Below are 21,046 nucleotides of genomic sequence, written 5' to 3'. Positions count from 1 at the left end.
AACTCCTGCCCTCAAGTGATCCCCCTGCCTTGGCCTCCCAAAGTGCTGAGATTACAGGCATGAGCCACCACACCTGGCCAAAAAGATGATTTTAAAAATGGACTGGGTGGTTTGAAGGAAAGGCAAGGAAGCCCCATTTGCAGGTCTGGTAAAACAAACAAACAAACAAAAAAAGTATATATAATGCCTGAATTTGTCTTCAGGAGGGAAGTCTTGCCCCATTCCCTTTTCTTCCAGGCATGGAATCCTAGTTTCTGGGATAATGAGCCCAGTAAGTGTCAGCTGGACAGAGAGGAGAGGCATGAGGGGTGGCCTTTGGTACAAATGACGGTGGGGATGGAAGAGGGCAGAGGAGGAACCACACATGTGGGGCCCCCACCCTTGATCTGCACCCAGATTTTCATCAAGGGCCCATCAGGATCAGGTGTCTGTGGGAGCCTCTTGCCTAGGGTGAGCTTAGACTGCATTACTCCTTCAACAGTTCCCCTGCAACTCTCAAACAAAGGAAAGGTTAAAGCCAGAGGAGGGCCAATTGGCCCGTAAGTCTTTCTGTGCTTTCTTGGTGCCATCACTCGGCTAGGCAGAATACATTCTCTCGCTCCCTAACTCAGCCATCCCATGGGAGGCAGAGATGATCAGACATAACTTTTGAACCCCCATCTCACTGGACAAGGGAAATCCTACAAGGGAAATGCTCGTCCTGCCCAGCTGGGGGCTGGCACCTTCATTTCCAAACGATGCTGGGGAGTCAGGTCAGTTACTGTACTGGAAGCATAAAGCACATGGCTTGGAATTAGCTCCCAGGAAAGGATCCTTCTTTGTGCCTGACAGCAAAGCCAAGGGACACGTGGCAGAAAGAGGTCACTTAGTTAATATTCCCCTTCTCTCCACCAATCCCCTTATTCAGAACACAGCAAGGCAGTTCTCTAGTCATGTAGTCCAAGCATGATGCAGTCCAAGAGATGCAGAGCTGAGGGGCTGAGGAAGAGGCTTCTGTGCCAAGCTGGATTCAGCTGGTGGTCTAGTATTGTCCACAGGGCTTCAGTAGTGGTAAGAAAGGCCCCCTGCTTGTTAACAAAGAAGAAGTAAAGGGCAGAGTACCTGGATCCATCTGAGACCCATGGGCTTTTTACTTTTTCAGCTGTTTGAGGGTTGACTGGCTCTAAGGAAAAGCTGTTTGCTGGCAGACACAGGTGGCTGGTGACAAAGGGGAATGGATAGCTCAAAACGAGCCTCACCACTCCTGAACAGAACAGCGATTCCGGCTGTGTCCTTTTGAGGGTGAGTAAAAGCACATGCTGTCCTCTACATGCTTGAAGCAGACTTGCCCGTCTCTTCAGGGTGAATGCTCTTCAGGGCCCTGCGGGGCTCAAACACATGTACTCAGCTAGCTCCAGTCTTTTTTTTTTTTTTTGAGACAGAGTTTCGCTCTTGTTACCCAGGCTGGAGTGCAATGGCGCGATCTCGGCTCACCACCTCCTGGGTTCAGGCAATTCTCCTGCCTCAGCCTCCTGAGTAGCTGGGATTACAGGCACGCGCCACCATGCCCAGCTAATTTTTTGTATTTTTAGTAGAGACAGGGTTTCACCATGTGGACCAGGATGGTCTCGATTTCTTGACCTTGTGATCCACCCACCTTGGCCTCCCAAAGTGCTGGGATTACAGGCATGAGCCACCGCGCCCGGCAGCTAGCTCCAATCTTAATCTGCACCACATCACAACCCCTGACTTCCTAACAGCTCTGCAAAACAAAGCAAAACAGAGCCCCACTAAAATTTCAGGTTTATAGCATTTGCTCTAACCAAAAGGCACAATTAACTTCTCTCTGGGGTACTAGGCCGGGGATAGAAGGAACCAGAATCTGTGGCCAGGGTCCTCTCTTGGGTGGAGTTGGGCTTCAGGACCCTCTAGCTGCCAGGCCCTCCCAGGAACCTGCCTGGCCCTTAACTTTGGGAAGGGACTTGGCCCTTGGGGAAATGCATTTTTGCCAAACTGTAGCCTTCTGGAGGGGACTGGGCCAAGACTCCCTTGGCTCTCCTCTCTAAGCTTCTTACTAATGGGCTTTGAGACCAATGCCTTCCTCCAGAGGTTAAGGAGGCGGGTGGAGTAGTTAGCTTGCTGGCTGAGGAAGTCAAGTCCTGTGACTTGGCTCTGTAGTATCTGCTTTGTGTACAAGCAAAACTGGCTTATGGAAGAAAAAAGCAGGAACACCTGCATTGGGCCTGGCCCTTGGAGGTGCTCTGGCGGCTTGTGTCATGAGGAACATGTGGCCACGGCTCCATTTGGGCATGTGGCCTGGATTTGCCGATGGTCAGGAGGGCAAGGTCCTACCTTGGTCCCAGTGTGCATTGCTTTAAGAGACCACAGCTCCCTCCTCTGGAGTCCCCTCTCCGAGCTCTCTAAGGGAAAAAACAAAGGAAGCCGAACTGCCAAGTTGCAGATTTTGCCTCAGGCAACTAAATTTATTAGCAAGAAAAAATTTTTGTCAGCCCAGCGCCGACCAACAAAGTACGTTAATAGAGGATAACAAATCTGTCACTTAATTCATAAAACATACCTCAAGCAGTTACAACTAAAAATAAAGTTGGATTTTTGTTTAATTTAAAAGCCTCAAAAATAACAAGCAATATGTTTTTTAAACATGTAGTAGACACAATTGTCTATTATACAATATACACTGTACACAAGTAGAGCTTGGGCCGGTCGGAGGTGAGATGAAGGGAGAGGGAGGAGGTTTAGGATGTGCAGGTGTTATCTGAATTCAGATTTGAGTTGAAATGCTGTGTCATTTAGAAAAGGGAATTGCTAGAGTGAGAAAAAAATTCATATGCTCATCATTGCCCCCCAAAACCCTCAACTGAAAGCAGGCATGTCGGGGGTGAATAACAAGGAAAGGAGAAGGGAGCAATTAAATAAACTTCTTTAAAGCACACACAGTACACAGTGTTCATCATCTGAAGTACAGAGTATAAGGCAACGTTCTCCATAGAAAAAGAGAGGGATCAGGAGGAGTCGGTGGGTATCTTTACTTTTTAAATAGAGCTGGAATGTGCTGGAGGAGAGGTTGTGGCAGGGCTGGGCACATGGAGTGGAGGTGGCCCCGAGTCTCTCCAGAGGTGGGTGCTGAGCCCCAGGGTGTCCACAGTGGCCAGCAGGGCCGGGGAGGTGCAGGAGAGGGGGCATGGCACGATGCGACTCCGGCAGTGTTGGGAGCGGGGATTGGGGTAGGGAGTGGGGGCTCACTTTGCTCCTCGACGGAGTGAAATGCATGTTTTTCCTTTGGAAATAAGGGTTCCCACGCGTCCTGGTTTAGAACGTCTCATTGGGCATGGCCAGTGTCCACAGTCTGGGCAGGCCGGGAGCTCGTGGTGAGGGGAAGGGCCAAGGCAGAGCCAAGGGGCTTCGGAAGGTGGACAGTACAGGGAGCAGAGTCCCTTCCTGGGGGGACAGTCGAAGAACAGGAGTGGGGCTGAGGGCGGGCCCAAGGCAGCCACAGGGCTCCTTTTCCACCAGGGGCCCAGGGAGGACACAGGTGGGGGATTGCGTCTTCAGGGCCTCCCACCGCAGTTGGCCTTACAAGTTCTTCGTGACCAGGTGGGTCTTGTAATGCTTGGTGAGGTGGTCACTCCTCATGAAGCGCTTCTGACACTGGGCGCACTCAAAGCGTTTGTCCCCTGAGAAGAGGAAATGTCCATCACCCACAGACCCTGTGCATAGACCCTGTCCCTGCCCAAAAAGGTGGGGTGCATGTGAGGGGCACTCTAAATCAAGCTGACATGGCCTTGTCACCACATTCTGCCCATCTCCTGCTCTCACATTTGCTCCCTGGTGCCTACGAATCTAAATCTTTTTTTTTTTTTTGAGATGGAGTCTTGCTCTGTTGCCCAGGCTGGAGTGCGGTGGGGCACAAGCTATGCTCATGGCAACCTCTACCTCTATCTATGTTCAATCAATTCTCCTGTCTCAGCCTCCAAAGTACCTGGGACTACAGGTGCCCACCACTGTGCCCAGATAATTTTTGAATTTTTGTAGAGATGGGGTTTTGCCATGTTGGCCAGGCTGGTCTCAAACTCCTGACCTCAGGTGATCTGCCCCAGGACAGGTGTCTGCTCACTCTGGGCATTCACTATAGCAATGTTTGCCAAAAGTGTGTGTGTGGACCACTGTGGATACCCAGGGCAATTTCAGGTAGTAGATGGATGAACTTTGTATTTTTTTTTTTGAGACGGAGTTTCGCTCTTGTTACCCAGGCTGGAGTGCAATGGTGCGAGCTCGGCTCACTGCAACCTCCGCCTCCTGGGTTCAGGGAATTCTCCTGCCTCAGCTTCCTGAGTAGCTGGGATTACAGGCACGCACCACCATGCCCAGCTAATTTTTTGTATTAGTAGAGACGGGGTTTCACCATGTTGACCAGGATGGTCTCGATCTCTTGACATCGTGATCCACCCGCCTCGGCCTCCCAAAGTGCTGGGATTACAGGCTTGAGCCACCGCGCCCGGCCTGAACTTTGTATTTTTAAGAGATGGGGGTCTTGCTATGTTGCCCTGGCTGTTCTCAAACTCCTGGGCTCAAGTGATCACCTGCCTCAGCCTCCCAAAGTGCTGGGATTACAGGTGTGAATCACTGTGCCCAGTCTGGATCAACATTTTTTTTTTTTTTTTTTTTTTTTTTTTTTAGGAGAGACAGGGTTTTACCATGTTGGCCAGGATGGTCTTGATCTCCTGACCTCATGATCCATCCGCCTCGGCCTCCCAAAGTGCTGGGATTACAGGCATGAGCCACCACGGGATCAATATTTTTAATAGTTTTGCATTGACTTGCCAGTACATAAAACTCTAACTGTGATATCTCACTTTGGGAGGCAGAGGAAGGAGGATCAACTGAGCCCAGGAGTTTCAGACCAGCCTGGCAACACAGTGAGAACCTGTCTCTACCAAAAATTTAAAAATTAGCCAGGTGTGGTGGTACACGCCTGTAATCTCAGCTACTTAGGAGGTTGAGGTCAGAGAATCGCTTGAGTCCAGGAGTTCAAGACTGCAGTGAGCCAAGATTGTGCCACTGCACTCCAGCCTGGGTGACAGAGTGAGATCCTGTCTCAAAAAAAAAAAAAGTCTGTGGCTCCACCAGTCACTAGCTGTGTGACTGGGCCACTACCTCTCCATTCTTCAGTAAAATGGGCATCAACAGGCCAGGCATGGTGGCTCACACCTGTATTCCTAGCACTTTGGGAGGCTGAGGTGGGTAGATTACCTGAGGTCAGGAGTTCGAGACCAGTCTGGCCAACATGGTGAAACCCCGTCTCTACTAAAAATACAAAAATTAGCTGGGCGTGGTGGCGAGTGCCTGTAATCTCAGCTACTCAGGAAGCTGAGGCAGGAGAATTGCTTGATCCCGGTGGGGCAGAGGTTGCAGTGAGCCAAAATTGTGCCACTTCACTCACCAGGATCAACTGAGGTGTAAAGTGCTTAGTACTGTGCCTGGCACACTATGTCAGTGTTTGTTAAATAACTGTATGGACATGGCAAAGTTATCAGGCTGTGTCATGCAATAACAACTATTCTTTTCCCATTACTTTGGGAAACAACAGTGATAATGGAATGGCTTGAAAATAATTTCTTATGCTGTCCCTGGACAGTCTGTAGCTCTTGCTCAGTGTGGCAGTTCCAGGAGTGTCAAAGTTGCTAAGGGTCATAGAGTGGGGATGGGGGCAGAGGCAGGAAGCTGACCTGTGTGGGTGCGAGCATGCCGCTGGAGCTCGTCACTCCGTGTGAACCTCTTCCCACAGAAGAACCAGTTGCAGACAAAGGGCCGCTCACCAGTGTGCAGGCGCACGTGGGCACGCAGCAAGGATGTCTTACGGAACGTCTTGCCACAGTCGGGGATATGGCACACATGCTTCTTCTTGCCCTGCTCTCCAGACCTGAGAGTTGGGGTGAGGGTGGAGTGCAGGGAATGGGAAGAGGAGAGAAAAGAGGTAGAGGATGGGGGCAGGAATGCGATGCAGTGAGGATGTGGGGTCAGGTCAGAAAGCACAAGGAGGCAGGAGGCAAGGTGACATAGAGCCACCAGCTCTTCTCCACCTGGTCTGTGCCAGCTTGCAGCCCTGGACAACTGTCCAGGAGGGGCTTGGAGAACACAGTTAGACCAGCCTTATGGCTTGGCCCCTCTCCTTGAATTACCTCTTCTCCCCATCCTTGCAGTTGGGACACGTGCAGGCCATGCGGCGCCGCTTTTCCCCGGGCTGGGTCTCTCCAGCCAGGGCTTGTTCCATTTGCAGCTGGATCTGGGTGGGGCTCAGCCCACTGATGGTCAGGTTGTTCCCAGAAACATTCTGCACTGTCAGCTGCTGCTGCCCTGTAGAGACAAAGAGGGCAGAGTTCAGGGTGAGGAAGCCTGAAATCTCCAGTCAACCTTTCTGCCCTTCTGCACATGACAAAGATGATAATCATAGCAGCTATTTTTGAGAGCCTGCTGTATGTCAGATACCATTTTAGGGACCTTGTATGTATTCACTCATTTAATGTTCATGACCCTATAAAATAGGCATTATCATCAGCACTTTACAGATGAAGAAACTGAGGCTCAATAACATATCAAGGTCACACAGCTAGTAAGTGGTAGAACCCAAATCTGAACCCAGGAAGCCCATGCCCTGAACCACTATGCCATGCAGGCAGAATCTGCTTTAACATACTGCCCACATGATTTCAGTTGGGAAGGGTCTTGTCTTGGACATTTCTTCCTGAATCTTCTCCAACCTTAGGCCCTTGTGAGGTATAAACTCTGCTTTTAGCAAAGTCTCCAGGGATTTCTATTAATAAGACAGAGGTCAAGGCTGGGTACAGTGGCTCATACCTGTAATCCCAGCACTCTGGGAGGCAGGAGAATTGCTTGAATCCAGGAGTTCAAGACCAGCCTGGGCAACATAGGGAGACCCCATCTATACAAAAAACTAAAAAATTGTCTGGGCATGGTGCTACATGCCTGTAGTCCCAGCTACTCAGTAAGTGGAAGTAGGAGGGCTGCTTGAGCCCAGGAGGTTGAGGCTGCACTGAGCCATGATCATGCCACTGCACTCCAGCCTGGGTGATAGAGCGAGGCCCTGAGGCCATGTCTCAAAAAAAAAAACAACAACAAATAAGAGGACACAGTTCTATGGGCTTTGGGAAAAAAATCAGATCCTCTAGGATACCTTATCCTCTTGGGGGTCACCTCAAGAGGGGAAATCAAATGCGTTAAACTGCTAAAACTTCATTAAGGATGAAGAGAAATTCAGAGAGCTCCCACTAGATAAGGAGCCATTTTTGCTTAAGGGCAAAGTGGCTAGGTTGCTCCAATTTTCCCCCTGGTTATTTGCCAGGCTGGTTTCACAGCATAAATCTCACCACTGAACTGAAGTGCAGCAGAAATTATTCCCACTGCCTGGGGCTCCCTCCTTTTCTTCCAACCTTAACTCAAGGCTTTCTCCTCCAAGAAGCCGTTTTTGTATTTAGATGTTAGTTAGAAAGTTTCCTAAGTACATCTGTCTTCTCTGTCTTTAGCTGTCAGATGGAGACATGTGCCTTAAACTATCTGAGTGCTACTATAAGGATTAGGTGATAAACTGCAGGTGGACATGCCCTTAAGCTGGACACATCCTCACTATCGTTACTAGGAATCCTGGGGCCAACCCATAGTTTTCACCTGCTAAGAGCACAGGTACCACTATGGTCACAGGGGTCATCCTCACTGCCCTGGCCACAGGGGCCATCCTCACCGCCTGTGTTGGTGATGGTGACAGGCACACCCTGGACCTGGACACCATTAATGTTGATGGTCTGCATTGCCTGGGCAGCTGCTGCCAACTGGGCTGCATTCAGGCTGATGATGCTCCCAGCAGGGGCAATCTTTGGCAGGGGACGTTCTTTTCGGAGAATTGCAGCTGAGTGCTTTTTGCTGGTCCCGCTGAGATGGGAAGCACGGGATGCAGGGCTGCTACAAGTGGTGTTAGAGGTTGCCACAGCTGATGCTGGGGGGCTGTCCTGGACAAGGACTGTCTGCACCTCACCGGAAGGCGTACGGATGTAGACCTGGGAGGGGACAGAGAGGAAAAAAGTCAGTGCCTGGAAGAGACTAGGCTTCTGGGGCCTTCAAATGTTCCTGCCCAAGTGAGAACTGGGGGCACCCGTCAGCCAAAAGTCTCCTCCTCTCAACTCATCTAAACCTAAATTTATACACAGTTGATGCTCAACAAAGGGCTGCTGGCATCCTATACTAAGATGGCAAATGCTGATTATTGATTTGAAAACAAACATTTAATTTACTCAGCATGGAAAAATATAATTGCCAACTATCAGAACTGGAGATTTAGAAAGAACACTGGTTCACTTTGGTTTTTAAGAGCCACATATTAGAGCCCAGGAGTTCCAGGTTATAGTAAGCTATGATCCCTCTACTGCACTTAGCCTGGGTGACAGAGCAAGATGCTGTCTCAAAAGCACTTAGCCTGGGTGACAGAGCAAGATGCTGTCTCAAAAGCACTTAGCCTGGGTGACAGAGCAAGATGCTGTCTCAAAAAAAAAAAAAAAAAAAAAAAAAAGTTTCTGGTCTTTGTAATCAGAAAAAAAAAAGCCACATATTAATGAAAAACAACTTTTCTCCAATTCAGATTGGCAAAGAGGGAAAAACAAAATGTGCTCATTATTGGTGAGACAGCAGGAAACAGGCACTTACTCGTATATTAGGAATGGAAATATGATGTGGGCTAACCTTGCCGGAAGGAAATTTGGGAATATGTATCAAAAACCTTAAAAATATGCATGTTAGAGTCTGAGCGGGACAAGGAGGACATCTGTAGCAGGGAGGAGGGTGTCCATGGCGGTGGCAGGCTGGCTGCATACTGGAGGACTTACCCAGAACCGAAGTATGTTAAGGATAGTGGGGGTGAGGGCTCTCACTGTCACAGAAGGGAGTTACCGAAAGGAGGAAGGCTAGATGGAATGCTGCGGTGCTAGATGGGAATTAGAGACATTGGTGGAAACTCATGGGTTTCAACATATATAGACAGAGAAATATAGATTCAAATGTATATATATATGTATGTGTATATATGTCTGTGTGCCCTTATATAAGTTTATCTATCTACATCTATCTATGTAGGCCTTGCATAGCTATGTCTATTTATATATACTTCCTAGCTGTGTCCATTGAGAAGGGCTGGGACCAGCCATGCCCAGTAGGAATGAGCTTACCTAGCATCCAGGCCTTAGATTGTTACTTACATGCTCCACTAAAAGGAACCCAGCTCCTTGGAGAAACAGCTGATTCCAGGGTGGGGGCAGGGAAGGTACAAGAAAAGCTTGGAACACTTGTACCAGAAAGTAAAGAAATGCTTACAGAATGGTGGAGACTTGAAAAGATACAAGCCAGCTTAAAGGGGCTGCCACTGGCCAAATCTAGGTCAATGAAAACATCAAAATAATAGTACTAACAGATTATAACCCAGTAAATAAAGCAGGAATCTGGGCCAGGCGCGGTGGCTCACGCCTGTAATCCCAGCACTTTGGGAGCCCAAGGCAGGCAGATCACGAGGTCAGGAGTTTGAGACTAGACTGGCCAACATGGTGAAACACCGTCTCTACTAAAAATACAAAAATTAGCCCAGCATGGTGGTGCATGTCTGTAATCCCAGCTACTTGGGAGGCTGAGGAAGGAGAATTGCCTGAACCTGGGAGGCGGAGGTTGCAGTGAGCCAAAATCACGCCTCTGCACTCCAGCCTGGGTGACAAGAGCAAGACCCCATCTCAAAAACAAACAAACAAACAAACAGGAATCTGGCTGGGTTTGGTGGCTCACGCCTATAATCCCAGCACTTTGGGAGGCCGATGCAGGTGAATCACTTGAGGTCAGCGGTTTGATACCAGCTTGGTCAAAATGGTGAAACCTTGTCTCTACTAAAAATACAAAAATAACTAGCAAGGAGTGATGGTGCACTCCTATAATCCCAGCTACTGGGGAGGCTGAGGCAGGAGAACTGCTTGAACCCAGGAGGTGGAGGTTACAGTGAGCTGAGATTGCGATACTGCATTCCAGCCTGGGTGACAGAACAAGACTCCATCTCAAAAAACAAAAAAACAGGCCGGGCGCGGTGGCTCACACCTGTAATCCCAGCACTTTGGGAGGCTGAGGCAGGCGGATCATGAGGTCAGGAGATCAAGACCATCCTGGCCAACATAGTGAAACCCCATCTCTACTAAAAATATAAAAATTAGCTGAGCATGGTGGTGTGCGCCTGTAGTCTTAGTTACTCAGGAGGCTGAGGCAGGAGAATCACTTGAACCTGGGAGGCAGAGGTTGCAGTGAGCTAAGATCACGCCACTGCACTCCAGCCTGGGCGACAGAGCAAGAATCCATCTCAAAAAAAAAAAAAGAAAAAAAAAGGAATCTGTGAGTCCATAATGACATAAATAAATAAATGGGGAGGAAGAGAATGATAAAATGTAAAAAAAAGGCCATCACATTGTTCAATGAGAGGAACCAGGAATCCTAGAAAAAATGGTTGATCCTAAGGCTGAGGCTGGGAAAATACAAGGAATGAAGTTCAGACACATGCTACAACACGGATGAGCCCTGAAACATTATGCTAAGTGAAGGAGGCCAGTCACCGGACACGTGCTACAACATGGATGAACCTTGGAAACATTAAAAATAAACTAGTGGTTTCCAGGGGCTGTGGGGAGGAGGAAATAAATGGGGAGTGAGGTTAAAGGGTAGAGAGTTTCTTTTTGGGGTGATGAAAATGTTCTAAAATTATATAGAGGTAATGGCTGCACAACTCTGTGAATATACTAAAAGTCACTGAATTGTATACTTTAAAAGGGTGAGTTTCATAGTATGTGAATGTCTCAATAAAGCTGATTTTATTAAAAAAAGAATGAGAGCCTGTCAGAGGGATATTAAGAGCCAACCTGAAAAAGCTGCCAATGGCCAAAGTTGACCTTGAGCCTTCAAAAGTGTCAAGGTCATGACAGTCAAGTAAAGAATGAGGAAGTGTTTCAGATCAAAACAGACTAAGGAGACAACTTAACGTAATGTGTAATACTGGATCAGATCCTTTTGCCACAAAGGAACTAGTGGGGCAAGTGGTGAAAATTTAGTGGGGTCTTGGAATCAGTCGTGTGTTTCATTGCTAATTTCCTGGGTTTGATAATTGTATTGTGGTAATGTAGAATGTCTCTGTGTGTAGGAATTAAAATATTCAGAAGTGACAAGGGGGATCATAGTGGCAATTTACACTCAATTGAGTCAAGAGGAAAAAAGTTCTTTGTAAAAAAAAAAAAATCCTGCTGTGATTTTGATTGGAGTTATTTTTAATTCCTGGATTATTTATGAGTGTTTCTTCTCACTTAAAAGCTAAGAAACATCCCATCTCTTTTCATTTATTTATGTGTATTTTTTTTAATAGAGACAGGGTCTGTGCAGTAGCATGATCATAGCTCACTGCAGCCTCGAACTCATGGGCTCAAGTGATTCTCCCACCTCAGCCTCCTTGAGCAGCTAGGACTACAGGCATACACTAACATACCTCACTAATTTTTAAATTTTAAATTTTTTTGTAGAGATGGAGTCCTGCTATGGCGCAGGCTGGTCTTGAATTCCTGGGCTCAAGCGATCTCTAGACTCAGCCTCCCAAAGTACTGGGATTACAGGTATAAACTACCTTGCCTGGCCCATCTCTTAGTAAATATGCAAATCTCATTCCCAATTTTCTGATATGTGCCCCTTTTTCAAATCACTGATATTTTATGTCTGATTTTGTGTGTGTATGTGTATGCATGCACGAGTGTGTGTGTATTTGCATCTGAAGGTTTAGCAAGCTTTTTTTTTTCTTTATCCTGTAAAATCAAAAGCAAAGCAAGCTTTTTTTATAAAGGGCCAGACAGTAAATATTTTAGGCTTTGCGGGCCATATTGTCTCTGCTACTTAACTCTGCTACTGTAGTGCAAGGGCAACTCAAATGGATGTGTCTGTGTTCCAATTAAACTTCATTTACAAAAACAGGTGGGTGGGCTAGATTTGGCTTGAAAGTTGGTTGCAGACTGCAAACCTCTAATATAGAATACAAATTGTTTCAAAATGTGCATGTCCTTGACCCACTTTTAGGGACTTATTTAGCTACAAGATTGGAAATAACCTAGATATATACAGGTAACAGGGTATCAGTTGTATAATAGTCAGCATGTTGGGATGATATAAAGCTGTGTAGTCATGAAAAAATAATGCTGTAGCTAAATCTTTCTGCATATGTATCATTATTTCCTTAGGGAAGACCTGGGTTTAAGTCCTGTCTCCATCAACCTCAAGATATGGGACCTCATGGAAGGGAAGGGAGGCAAAGCTGAGGATGTGCACCTGAGCAGACGCCCCAATTCTTCACCTGTAAGGTAGGTCTGATCATGGGAATTCACAGACATTGTGAAAACAACTTATTAAAAAAACCACCTGGCAACATAAAATATGCCAGAAGGGTGAATTCCTGTGTGACTTCTATGTCCACAACTCAAATTCAAGAGCTGTCTTCTCTAACCAGAAAATTATAAAACTTCCCAAGTCATTCGGTTCTCTCCCTCTAGAGAAAACTAAGTCATAAATTCCTCAATGGCAGGAATTTTTTTTTTCAGACAGAGTTACACTCTGTCGCCCAGGTTGGAGTGCAGTGGTGGCTCTATCTCTGCTCACTGCAAGCTCTGCCTCCCGGGTTCAAGCGATTCTGCTGCCTCAGCTTCCCAAGTAGGTGGGATTACAGGTGCTTGCCACCATGCTCAACTAACTTTTTTTTTTGAGATAGAGTTTCACTTTTGTTGCCCAGGCTGGAGTACAATGGCACAATCTCTGCTCATGGCAACCTCCGCCTCCCAGGTTCAAGCAATTCTCCTACCTCAGCCCCATGAGTAGTTGGGATTACAGACATGCACCACCAGGTCAAGCTAATTTTGTATTTTTAGTAGAGACGAGGTTTCTCCATGTTGGTCAGGCTGGACTTGAACTCCTGACCTCAGGTGATTTGCCTGCCTCTGCCTCCCAAAGTGCTGGGATTACAGGTGTGAGCTACCACACTCGGCCTAATTTTTTAATTTTTTTATTAGAGATGGGGTTTCACCATGTGTTGGCCAGGCTAGTCTTGAACTCCTGACCTCAAGCCACCTGCCCACCTCAGCCTCCCAAGGGGATTACAGGCATGAGCCACCATGCCTGGCCAGAACTGTTTTTTATATTTAAAAAAAAGCACTCCCCAATTTTAATGGTAGCACCTGCCACACATAAGACACAAGAGTTGGCCAGGTGTGGTGGCTCATGCCTGTAATCCCAGCACTATGGGAGGCCAGGGCAGGTGGATTGCCTGAGGTCGGAAATTTGAGACCAGCCTGGCCAGCAGGGTGAAACTCCCGTCTCTACTAAAAATACAGAAATTAGCCAGGTGTGGTGGCAGGCGCCTGTAATCCCAAACTCCTCTGGGAGGCGGAGGTTGCAGTGAGCCCAAATGGCACCACTGCACTCCAGCCTGGGCAGCAGAGTGAGACTCTGAAGTTACAAATCTGAGTTGACTCCTGACTCCTGTCATTTATATCCTATTTGATTTTGGATACTTCATAAATTCTCTGAGTTCTGGGTTCTCCATCTGCAACATGGGCACAATTTCTGGCACTTGGTAGCCATGCACAAAGAATAAAACTTGCCTCAAAGAACCAAAGAGATTCCAGAGTATTAGAGCACATTAATAAATGCCAAAAATAAGAACATTCTTGTTGAATTCAGCATCCCGGTTTGGCAGAGAGCAGTGGCTCAGCCTGGCATGTGGCATACACCCGTATTCCTGGCTACTCAGAGGCTGAGGTCGGAGGATCGCTTGAGCCCAAGGAGATTGAGACTGTAGTGACTGCATCACTACACTCCATCCCGGACAACAGAGTAAGACCCTGTCTCAAAAAAAACACCCTAAAACAAACAAACGTTCCAGATGAATCTAGCCTAAATATTCCTGCTATAAAGCTAGGCTGCTCTTCCTGTTGTTTTCTTGTCATTAATAATGATCATCATTTTTCTCATTAATTTTCTTACTTCACATAAAATTCTATGGTTTTCATTCTTGGAATGAAATGGATTGGAATGTTTTTATTCTTGCTACTGAGTATGTAATTCTATAATCAAAAATAAGTGTTATTAAAAATTATGTATCTGTCCCCTTTCCACCCCCCCTAAAAAAAAAACCCATAAAGAAAAAGGGCCAAAATACCCCTATGTTTCATTCATCTCATTTCTAAAGATAAGCAGTACTTGGCCCTATGAACTAAAGAGAGCACATTTGTCAGGTAGAAATGGTCACTTACTACCCACCCAGTCAGAATGAAAACATTCTGACTCTCAAAGGTCATTATCAAGCTAGGAGATGATCAGCATCATCTTCAAAGCAAGCCAAGAAGAGGTAATCAGAGGAGGAGGAGGGAGAGGAGGACAGTACAGGGGGTATGGTACCTGAGTAGGTGTCGGCTCAGCTGCCTGGATCTGAAAGTTCTGAGAGGGCTTCTGGGGGACAGTGGGGAGGGTGGCAGATGCCGCCTGTACCACTCGCAGAGCCTGCTGGGGGATCTGCACCACCTGCTGCTGCTCAGCCTTGGGGGGTACCACCTGGACCTGCTGGACCACAGCTGGCTGGCCCCCACCAGGGCTCTGAACAATGAGCAGGTTGTTTCCTGCCTGGATGATGTTGTCAGCAGTAGTCTCAATCAGCACCGTCTCCACCTGCTCAGCCACAGCCACAGGGGGCTGGGAGGCAGGAAGGCTCTTCTTCCTTGCTTTCTTGTTAGTCTTAGACAGCGGGGTTGGGGGGTTTTCAGTGAGGAGCTGAGTGGGCGCCCCAGCGTCACTGGTGTTCACGAGGTTGTTGACAGGCAGAGTGAGCGTCACGTTGCCGCCCCCACCTGTCAACTTCACCACATTGGCCCCGCTCTGCACTGGGGTGGTGGTCGTACTCGACTTCTGGATGGGGGCTGGCTTGATGGGTACAGGCTTGTGACTGGACGGTGAGGGGGTGATGATGGCTTGGTTGGTGCCAGGGATGATCTGGATCTGGTTGGTGAGATTGGGCTGCACTTGGATGGTTTGGGAACTGCTTGCCTGAATCTGAGGGACCGCCTGGTACTGGATATTGGAATTTGATCGGGTCCCTTTGTTGATCATGGTGGGATTCTGGATAGCGAACACCAGCTGCCCTCCAGGATAGGAGGCGCTCAGTTGTGACCCCTGAATCTGAAGTATATTTCCTTTGGAGGACAAGATTCCAAAGCTATTCTTGCTGGGGCTGAGAGGGAGAGGGGCAGGTTTGATAGGGACAAGTTTCCGTGGTGTGGGTTGCGGGGGAGCAGGAGGTGTCACAGCAGCTTCAACTGCTGGGGGGCCAATTTTGCTACATGTTGCAGCAAGCAGGGCTAAGGGAGATGGCTGGGAGTCCTGCAAAAAAAACACCAGAGAGAAGGAGTGAGACAGGATGCACGCTGCCCAGCCACCTCTGTCCATGATCCTCTCCTCCTGGTGGCATTCCATGCCACTCCTCCCCACCTCTGTGGCAGGCATGTTGCCAGCACCCTCCCCTGCTTGGCACCTGTCTCCCTTTCTCTACTGGTTTCTCCATTAAGGGAGGAAGAAAAGGTGGGCAGTGTCTTTCTCAGGAAGGAACCCCAGGCAGCACCCCAAAAACAGGGTGACTAACAATGCGAGCTGACTTACTCCCCACTGGCCTTGTTTCTAAGGACAGTGAAGCATGTTTGACTCTTAGATGGAGTTTCGTTAGCCCACCCCAGGGATTGAGGTGTCCCTGATTGCTCAACTGAGGAGAGGAGGGAGGGAAAAAGAAACAGAGGGGCAAAAGGAGGAATAAACATTTCGGTAAAGTGCTTTTTAGTACTCAGAACGTATAACTTTATAGATTGGGGAGGGCTGAACTTTTGAGACAATGAGAGAGCCTGTTTTCCTTTCATATGTAGTGAGGTCTTATGGAAGGAACACTGAGTTTAATCCTTGTTTTTCCCCCTGACCCAACTGTGGTACCTTAGGTATGGTTTCTCAGTAAAGAAAACGTGGCTAACTGAACCTTCCCCAGTTGTATAACCTAGGGTATTTATAGTGAGACAGTGAAGAGAGAGAGTGTTTTTGGTAAGTCTGTCCAGGATGCTGCAGCCCCAAGCCCTCAGAGCCCACTGTCTACTCGCCTGGGTGGTAGAGGCGGCAGGCTGCAGGTAGTCACTGGGACTGACAGCGGCAGTGGCAGCCATGCTGGTCTGTGAATCTGTTGGAAGAAAAGAGATGGAGTAATGTATAAGATGCTCAAAAAGAACCCAAGCCCACTTGCTTCAGATTTTCTTTTCTTTTTTTTTTGAGATGGAATTTTGCTCTTGTTGCCTAGACTGGAGTGCAGTGGCCTGATCTCGGCTCACTGAAACCTCTGCCTCCCAAGTTCAAGCGATTCTCTTGCCTCAGCCTCTCGAGTAGCTGGGATTACAGGCGTATGCCACCACACCTGGCTAATTGTTTGTGTTTTCAGTAGAGACGGGGTTTCACCGTGTTAGGCAGGATGGTCTCATTCTCCTGACCTTGTGATCTACCCGCCTCGGCCTCCCAAAGTGCTGGGATTACAGGCATGAGTCATCACACCCAGCCAAATTTCTTTTTCCCTCTATTTGTTGCTGCTTCTCCAAGGGAAGTTAATGCTTTCCCCCAGACTTCCCCATCCTAGGTTGACAGCCTTATATCTATTTCAGAAGATGACCTTCTCCTCTCCTCAGACTCAGCCATCCGAGGCTGTGAGGACAGCTGGTCCTGCTGTCATTGGACTGCCCCCCTCCAGCCACCACAGTCTGGGATAACATGAAAATAACCAAGACTATACCAGGACTCTCTTCTGTAACTCAGCTATGCCCTCTCTGCTGGGCACTGCTGGCTCTTCATAGCTAACCTGGAACCCCTCTATGATGGGCAGGGGGAACTCCCCAGCTAACCCTCTAGCTCTAACTCAAGCCTCCTGCAAACTCCTGCTGTAGACAGATGCCAAAACTGACAGGGAAGCATGGCTCAGCCAGGATTTCTGACAAGGAGGACACACCTCCTCCATTCCCAAGTCTTGGATGTTTTAAGCTCAGCCTTCACCACAAAGGCTGGTGGCCCCAGGCAGCATATACAACACATAGGTCAATTCTTTACGTGAACTTACACTTTTACATAGAACAACAGGCATGGGCCCACAGGCATCCACCAAGACTCAGTAGAGCTAATAACTAACTGGATATAACAGGAGAAGGAAAACAGAGTAAATTCTATTTTTGTTTAAATGTGTATGTATTTCTTTTTTTGTTTTTGAGACAGAGTCTCGTTCTGTTGCCAAGCTGGAATACAGTGGCGTGATCTCAATTCACTGCAACTTCTGCCTCCCAGGTTTCAAGTGATTCTCCTGCCTCAGCCTTCCAAGTGGCTGGGACTATAGGCATGCACCACCATGCCCAGCTAATTTTTGTATTTTCAGTAAAGACAGGGTTTCACCATGTTGGCCAGGATGGTCTCAATCTCTTGACCTTGTGATCTGCCCGCTTGGCCTCCCAAAGTGCCAGGATTACAGGTATGAGCCACTGCACCTGGCCTATGTGTATATATTTCTATATATGAATATAACCAAATAGGAAAAAGTCTTAAGCCATTATCTCCTAGTGGTAGAGTTTTGTTTGACTTTAATTTGCACCTTGTTTTTCTCTATTTTCTCATTTTCCCATGATAAATATACTCTATTGTACTTTAAAAAAAATAAAGAAAAATATGGTTGAGGAAGTAATGAAGGGACTCTCTACTGTGCTCTGAAGTCATCTAAAAGAGGCCAGGTACAGTAGCTCATGCGTGTAATCCTAGCACTTTGGGAAGCCGAGGTGGGAAGATTGCTTGAGCCCAGGAGTTCAAGACCAGCCTAAGAAACATAGGTAGACCCTGTCCCTAATAAAAATTTTAAAAAAGAAAAAAGCACAAGATCAGGAAAATGAAAGTCATGAGAATTTTATAAGAAAGAATCTATGCCATCTTAAAGTTCATAAATCACTAAGGAGAAAAGAAAAGAAAAGAAAAGAACACCAGGTAGAATCAGACTTGACTCCTGGACCTTTGGAAAGCAGATTTCAATAAGTACAGAAATAAGAGGGGTATTACTTTGAAGACTCAAAAGGCTCAGGGTGCATTCGGCTTGGAAGGCTAAGATGGAAGGATCATTTGAGGCCAGGAATTTGAGGCTGCAGTGCCCTATATCACACTTGTGAACAGCTGCAACATTCCTGCCTGGATAACATAGCAAGACCCCATCTCAAACCAAAAGGCTCAGGGGTTGAGTCCTTCTAAGGAATTTGGCAAAAAGAAGATAGGTATTGGGCCAGGTGTGGTGGTTTATGCCTGTAATCCTAGCACTTTGGGAGGCTGAGGTGGGCAGATTGCCTGAGCTCAGGAGTTTGAGACCAGCCTGGGCAACATGGCAAAATACTTGGAAGGCTGAGGCAGGAGAATTGCTTGAACCCAGGCGGTAAAGGTTGCAGTGAGCTGAGAAAACAGGAGTGCACTCCAGCCTGGACAACATAGTGAGACTCTGTCTCAAAAAAAAAAAAAAAAAGGAAAGCAGGACATATATTGGGAAAGCAGAACCATTCACATTTTGGCTGGCCTCAGGCTTCTCTTGTTTGGAAGAACAATTCTTAAATGGGGAAAGGTAAAAAAAAAAAGGTGAAGGCACTAGGCGCAGTGACTCATGCCTGTAATTCCAACACTTTGAGAAGGTGACGGTGAGGACTGCTTGAGGCCAGGAATTCGAGACCAGCCTGGGCAACATAGGGAGACCCCATCTCTACAAAAAATTTAAAAATTAGCCTGACATGGTGGCATATGCCTGTGGTCCCAGTTACTTTGAGTGATGCAGCAAGACCTCCATCTCCATTAAAAAAAAAAAAAAGGGTGAAGTGGAAACTGAAGCCCTGGATAGGTGATGAGCTGGTAAGAAAGCACACCAGTGCCTTAAATGGTTACCAGGCCTGAAGTCCACACAAACTGTACTCCAGAAGAGGGGAGACTTCGCAGACACACCTGCAAATGTGTACAGAACCAGAGGGCAGCTCTGGGCAAAATTATATATGCAGATCCAGAGATATTACAGGCACTGATCCTTGGCAAAATCCTAGGACAAAGGATTGAATAGTACCGTAACTACTGAGGAAAGGAAGGAGTGACCACAAGGAATAAGTATTATAATGTAAAAGAACAAGTCATGCTGAACAAATCTGTTTCTTAAAACACAGGGTTTTGGATGGACACATCAAGAGCATGGTATACACCAGGGTATTTTATTTCAACAGGCATCTGGCTGACATTTTCATGATATTCTTGTGAACAAAAAGGGAAGAAACTTGGGCAATATGATAGTCTAGTTTGTGTGGAGCTAAGCTGTGCAAGCCTCCACCTAAGAAGTCTGCTGCTGCAAGGTCAACCAGTATCTTGAACTGGGGTGGGTCTCAGGACCAGGGTTCACAGGCATCTCCACAGAGGCCTTTTTATTACTGTGTTTTTTTCACTGTGATGATTTTTTTTTTGAGATGCAGTCTCATTCTGTCGCCAGGTTGGAGTGTAGTGGCGACTCAGTTCACTGCAACCTCTGCCTCCTGGGCTCATGTGATCCTCCCACCTTGACCCCCCAAGTAGCTGGGACCACTGGTGCACACCACCACACCCGGCTAATTTTTGTGTATTTTCTAGAGACAGGGTTTCGCCATGTTGCCCAGGCTTTTCTCAAACTCCTGGGCTCAAGCAATCCCACTGCTTCAGCCTCCCAAAGTGCTGGGATTACAGGCATGAACCACCACACTCAGCCCAATCACTTTTTTAAAAATGAACATACCCGGGCATGGTGGCTCATGCCACTTTGGGAGGCCGAGGTGGGCGGATCATGAGGTCAGGAGTTTGAGACCATCCTGATCAACCTGGTGAAACCCCATCTCTACTAAAAATACAAAAATTAGCCGGGTATGGTGGCGCCCACCTGTAATCCCAGCTACTCAGGAGGCTGAGATGGGAGAATCGCTTGAACCAGGGAGGTGACAGAAGAATAACTTGAACCAGGGAGCTGGAGGTTGCAGTGAGCCAAGATCATGCCACTGCACTCCAGCCTGGGTGACAGAGTGAGACTTGGTCTCAAAAAAAAAATTAAAAATAAAATAAATACGGTGGCTCAAGCCTGTAATCCCAGCACTTTGGGAGGCCGAGGCGGGTGGATCACGAGGTCAAGAGATCGAGACCATCCTGGTCAACATGGTGAAACCCCGTCTCTACTAAATATACAAAAAATTAGCTGGGCATAGTGGTGCGTGCCTGTAATCCCAGCTACTCAGGAGGCTGAGGCAAGAGAATTGCCTGAACCCAGGAGGCGGAGGTTGCAGTGAGCCGAGATCGCGCCATTGCACTCCAGCCTGGGTAACAAGAGCAAAACTCCGTCTCAAAATAAATAAATAAATAAATAAAAATAATAATAATTTAAAAAAAATAATAAATAAAAATAAAATAAAATAAATAAATAAATATATATATATACACACACACACACACAGACACCATAGATCACCAGGTGACTGCTGCATAACCAAGTCCTGCACATTTCAGGCCCTGTGTATGTATTTATAAGTGCACCACTATAACTGTGTGGGCTAATTAGGACAACTTCACTCTGGACATTTAGTTCACAACGCATCTGTGCAAAGTGAAAGATAACACTGCTTCAGAAGCAGTGGGAGGACTGTGTCACACTGACTGGCACACTACAGGATGGGTGTGCAGAACTCAAGGAGCCTAAGTGTCAAGTCTGTGCCATGCTTACACAGAAAAGCAATGATTTGATTTGGGTTCAGTCAAACATCACCCTCTCAGAATGATGCTGATAATTTGAATTTTACTGGTTTTTTTTTTTATAGTTACATATGTGAACTGTTTCTTTTTCTTTCTTTTT

The 21,046-nt window shown here is 47.2% G+C and overlaps 1 protein-coding gene and 1 long non-coding RNA gene across 9 annotated transcripts in view; one reads left to right on the top strand and one right to left on the bottom strand.

Annotated features, from left to right (window-relative positions):
- Positions 1 to 21,046, top strand: part of LOC105716982 (uncharacterized) — a 46,324-nt gene that overhangs the window by 10,261 nt on the left and 15,017 nt on the right. For 3 of the 5 annotated variants that reach the window (XR_010339109.1, XR_010339108.1, XR_010339110.1), the window contains exons 3-5: positions 1,142 to 1,281; positions 11,598 to 11,687; positions 12,303 to 12,422. This is a non-coding gene — a long non-coding RNA (uncharacterized LOC105716982). Of the gene's footprint in view, positions 1 to 1,141; positions 1,282 to 11,597; positions 11,688 to 12,302; positions 12,423 to 13,794; positions 14,562 to 21,046 lie in introns of those variants that run through there. The other 2 variants (XR_010339107.1, XR_010339111.1) reach the window with 2 other exon arrangements.
- SP2 (Sp2 transcription factor) overlaps positions 2,435 to 21,046 on the bottom strand; it is a 34,095-nt gene continuing 15,483 nt past the window's right edge. For 3 of the 4 annotated variants that reach the window (XM_012451876.2, XM_012451873.2, XM_012451875.3), the window contains 6 exons: positions 16,245 to 16,321; positions 14,512 to 15,486; positions 7,757 to 8,069; positions 6,180 to 6,354; positions 5,727 to 5,920; positions 2,435 to 3,674 (listed from right to left, as the gene is read on the bottom strand). In XM_012451876.2, coding sequence (XP_012307299.1) covers positions 3,574 to 3,674; positions 5,727 to 5,920; positions 6,180 to 6,354; positions 7,757 to 8,069; positions 14,512 to 15,486; positions 16,245 to 16,307 — 1,821 coding nt within the window. In that variant the 5' untranslated portion in view covers positions 16,308 to 16,321 and the 3' untranslated portion in view covers positions 2,435 to 3,573. Of the gene's footprint in view, positions 3,675 to 5,726; positions 5,921 to 6,179; positions 6,355 to 7,756; positions 8,070 to 14,511; positions 15,487 to 16,244; positions 16,322 to 19,137; positions 19,258 to 21,046 lie in introns of those variants that run through there. The other variant, XM_021670569.2, reaches the window with a different exon arrangement.

Source organism: Aotus nancymaae, unplaced genomic scaffold, assembly GCF_030222135.1.
Source record: "Aotus nancymaae isolate 86718 unplaced genomic scaffold, 86718_ANA_hifiasm-v0.15.2.pri h1tg000072l, whole genome shotgun sequence".
In the NCBI taxonomy this organism is placed as follows: domain Eukaryota; kingdom Metazoa; phylum Chordata; class Mammalia; order Primates; family Aotidae; genus Aotus; species Aotus nancymaae.
The sequence above is the reverse complement of the archived record's forward strand: the minus strand, read 5'-3'. Positions and strand labels throughout refer to the sequence as shown.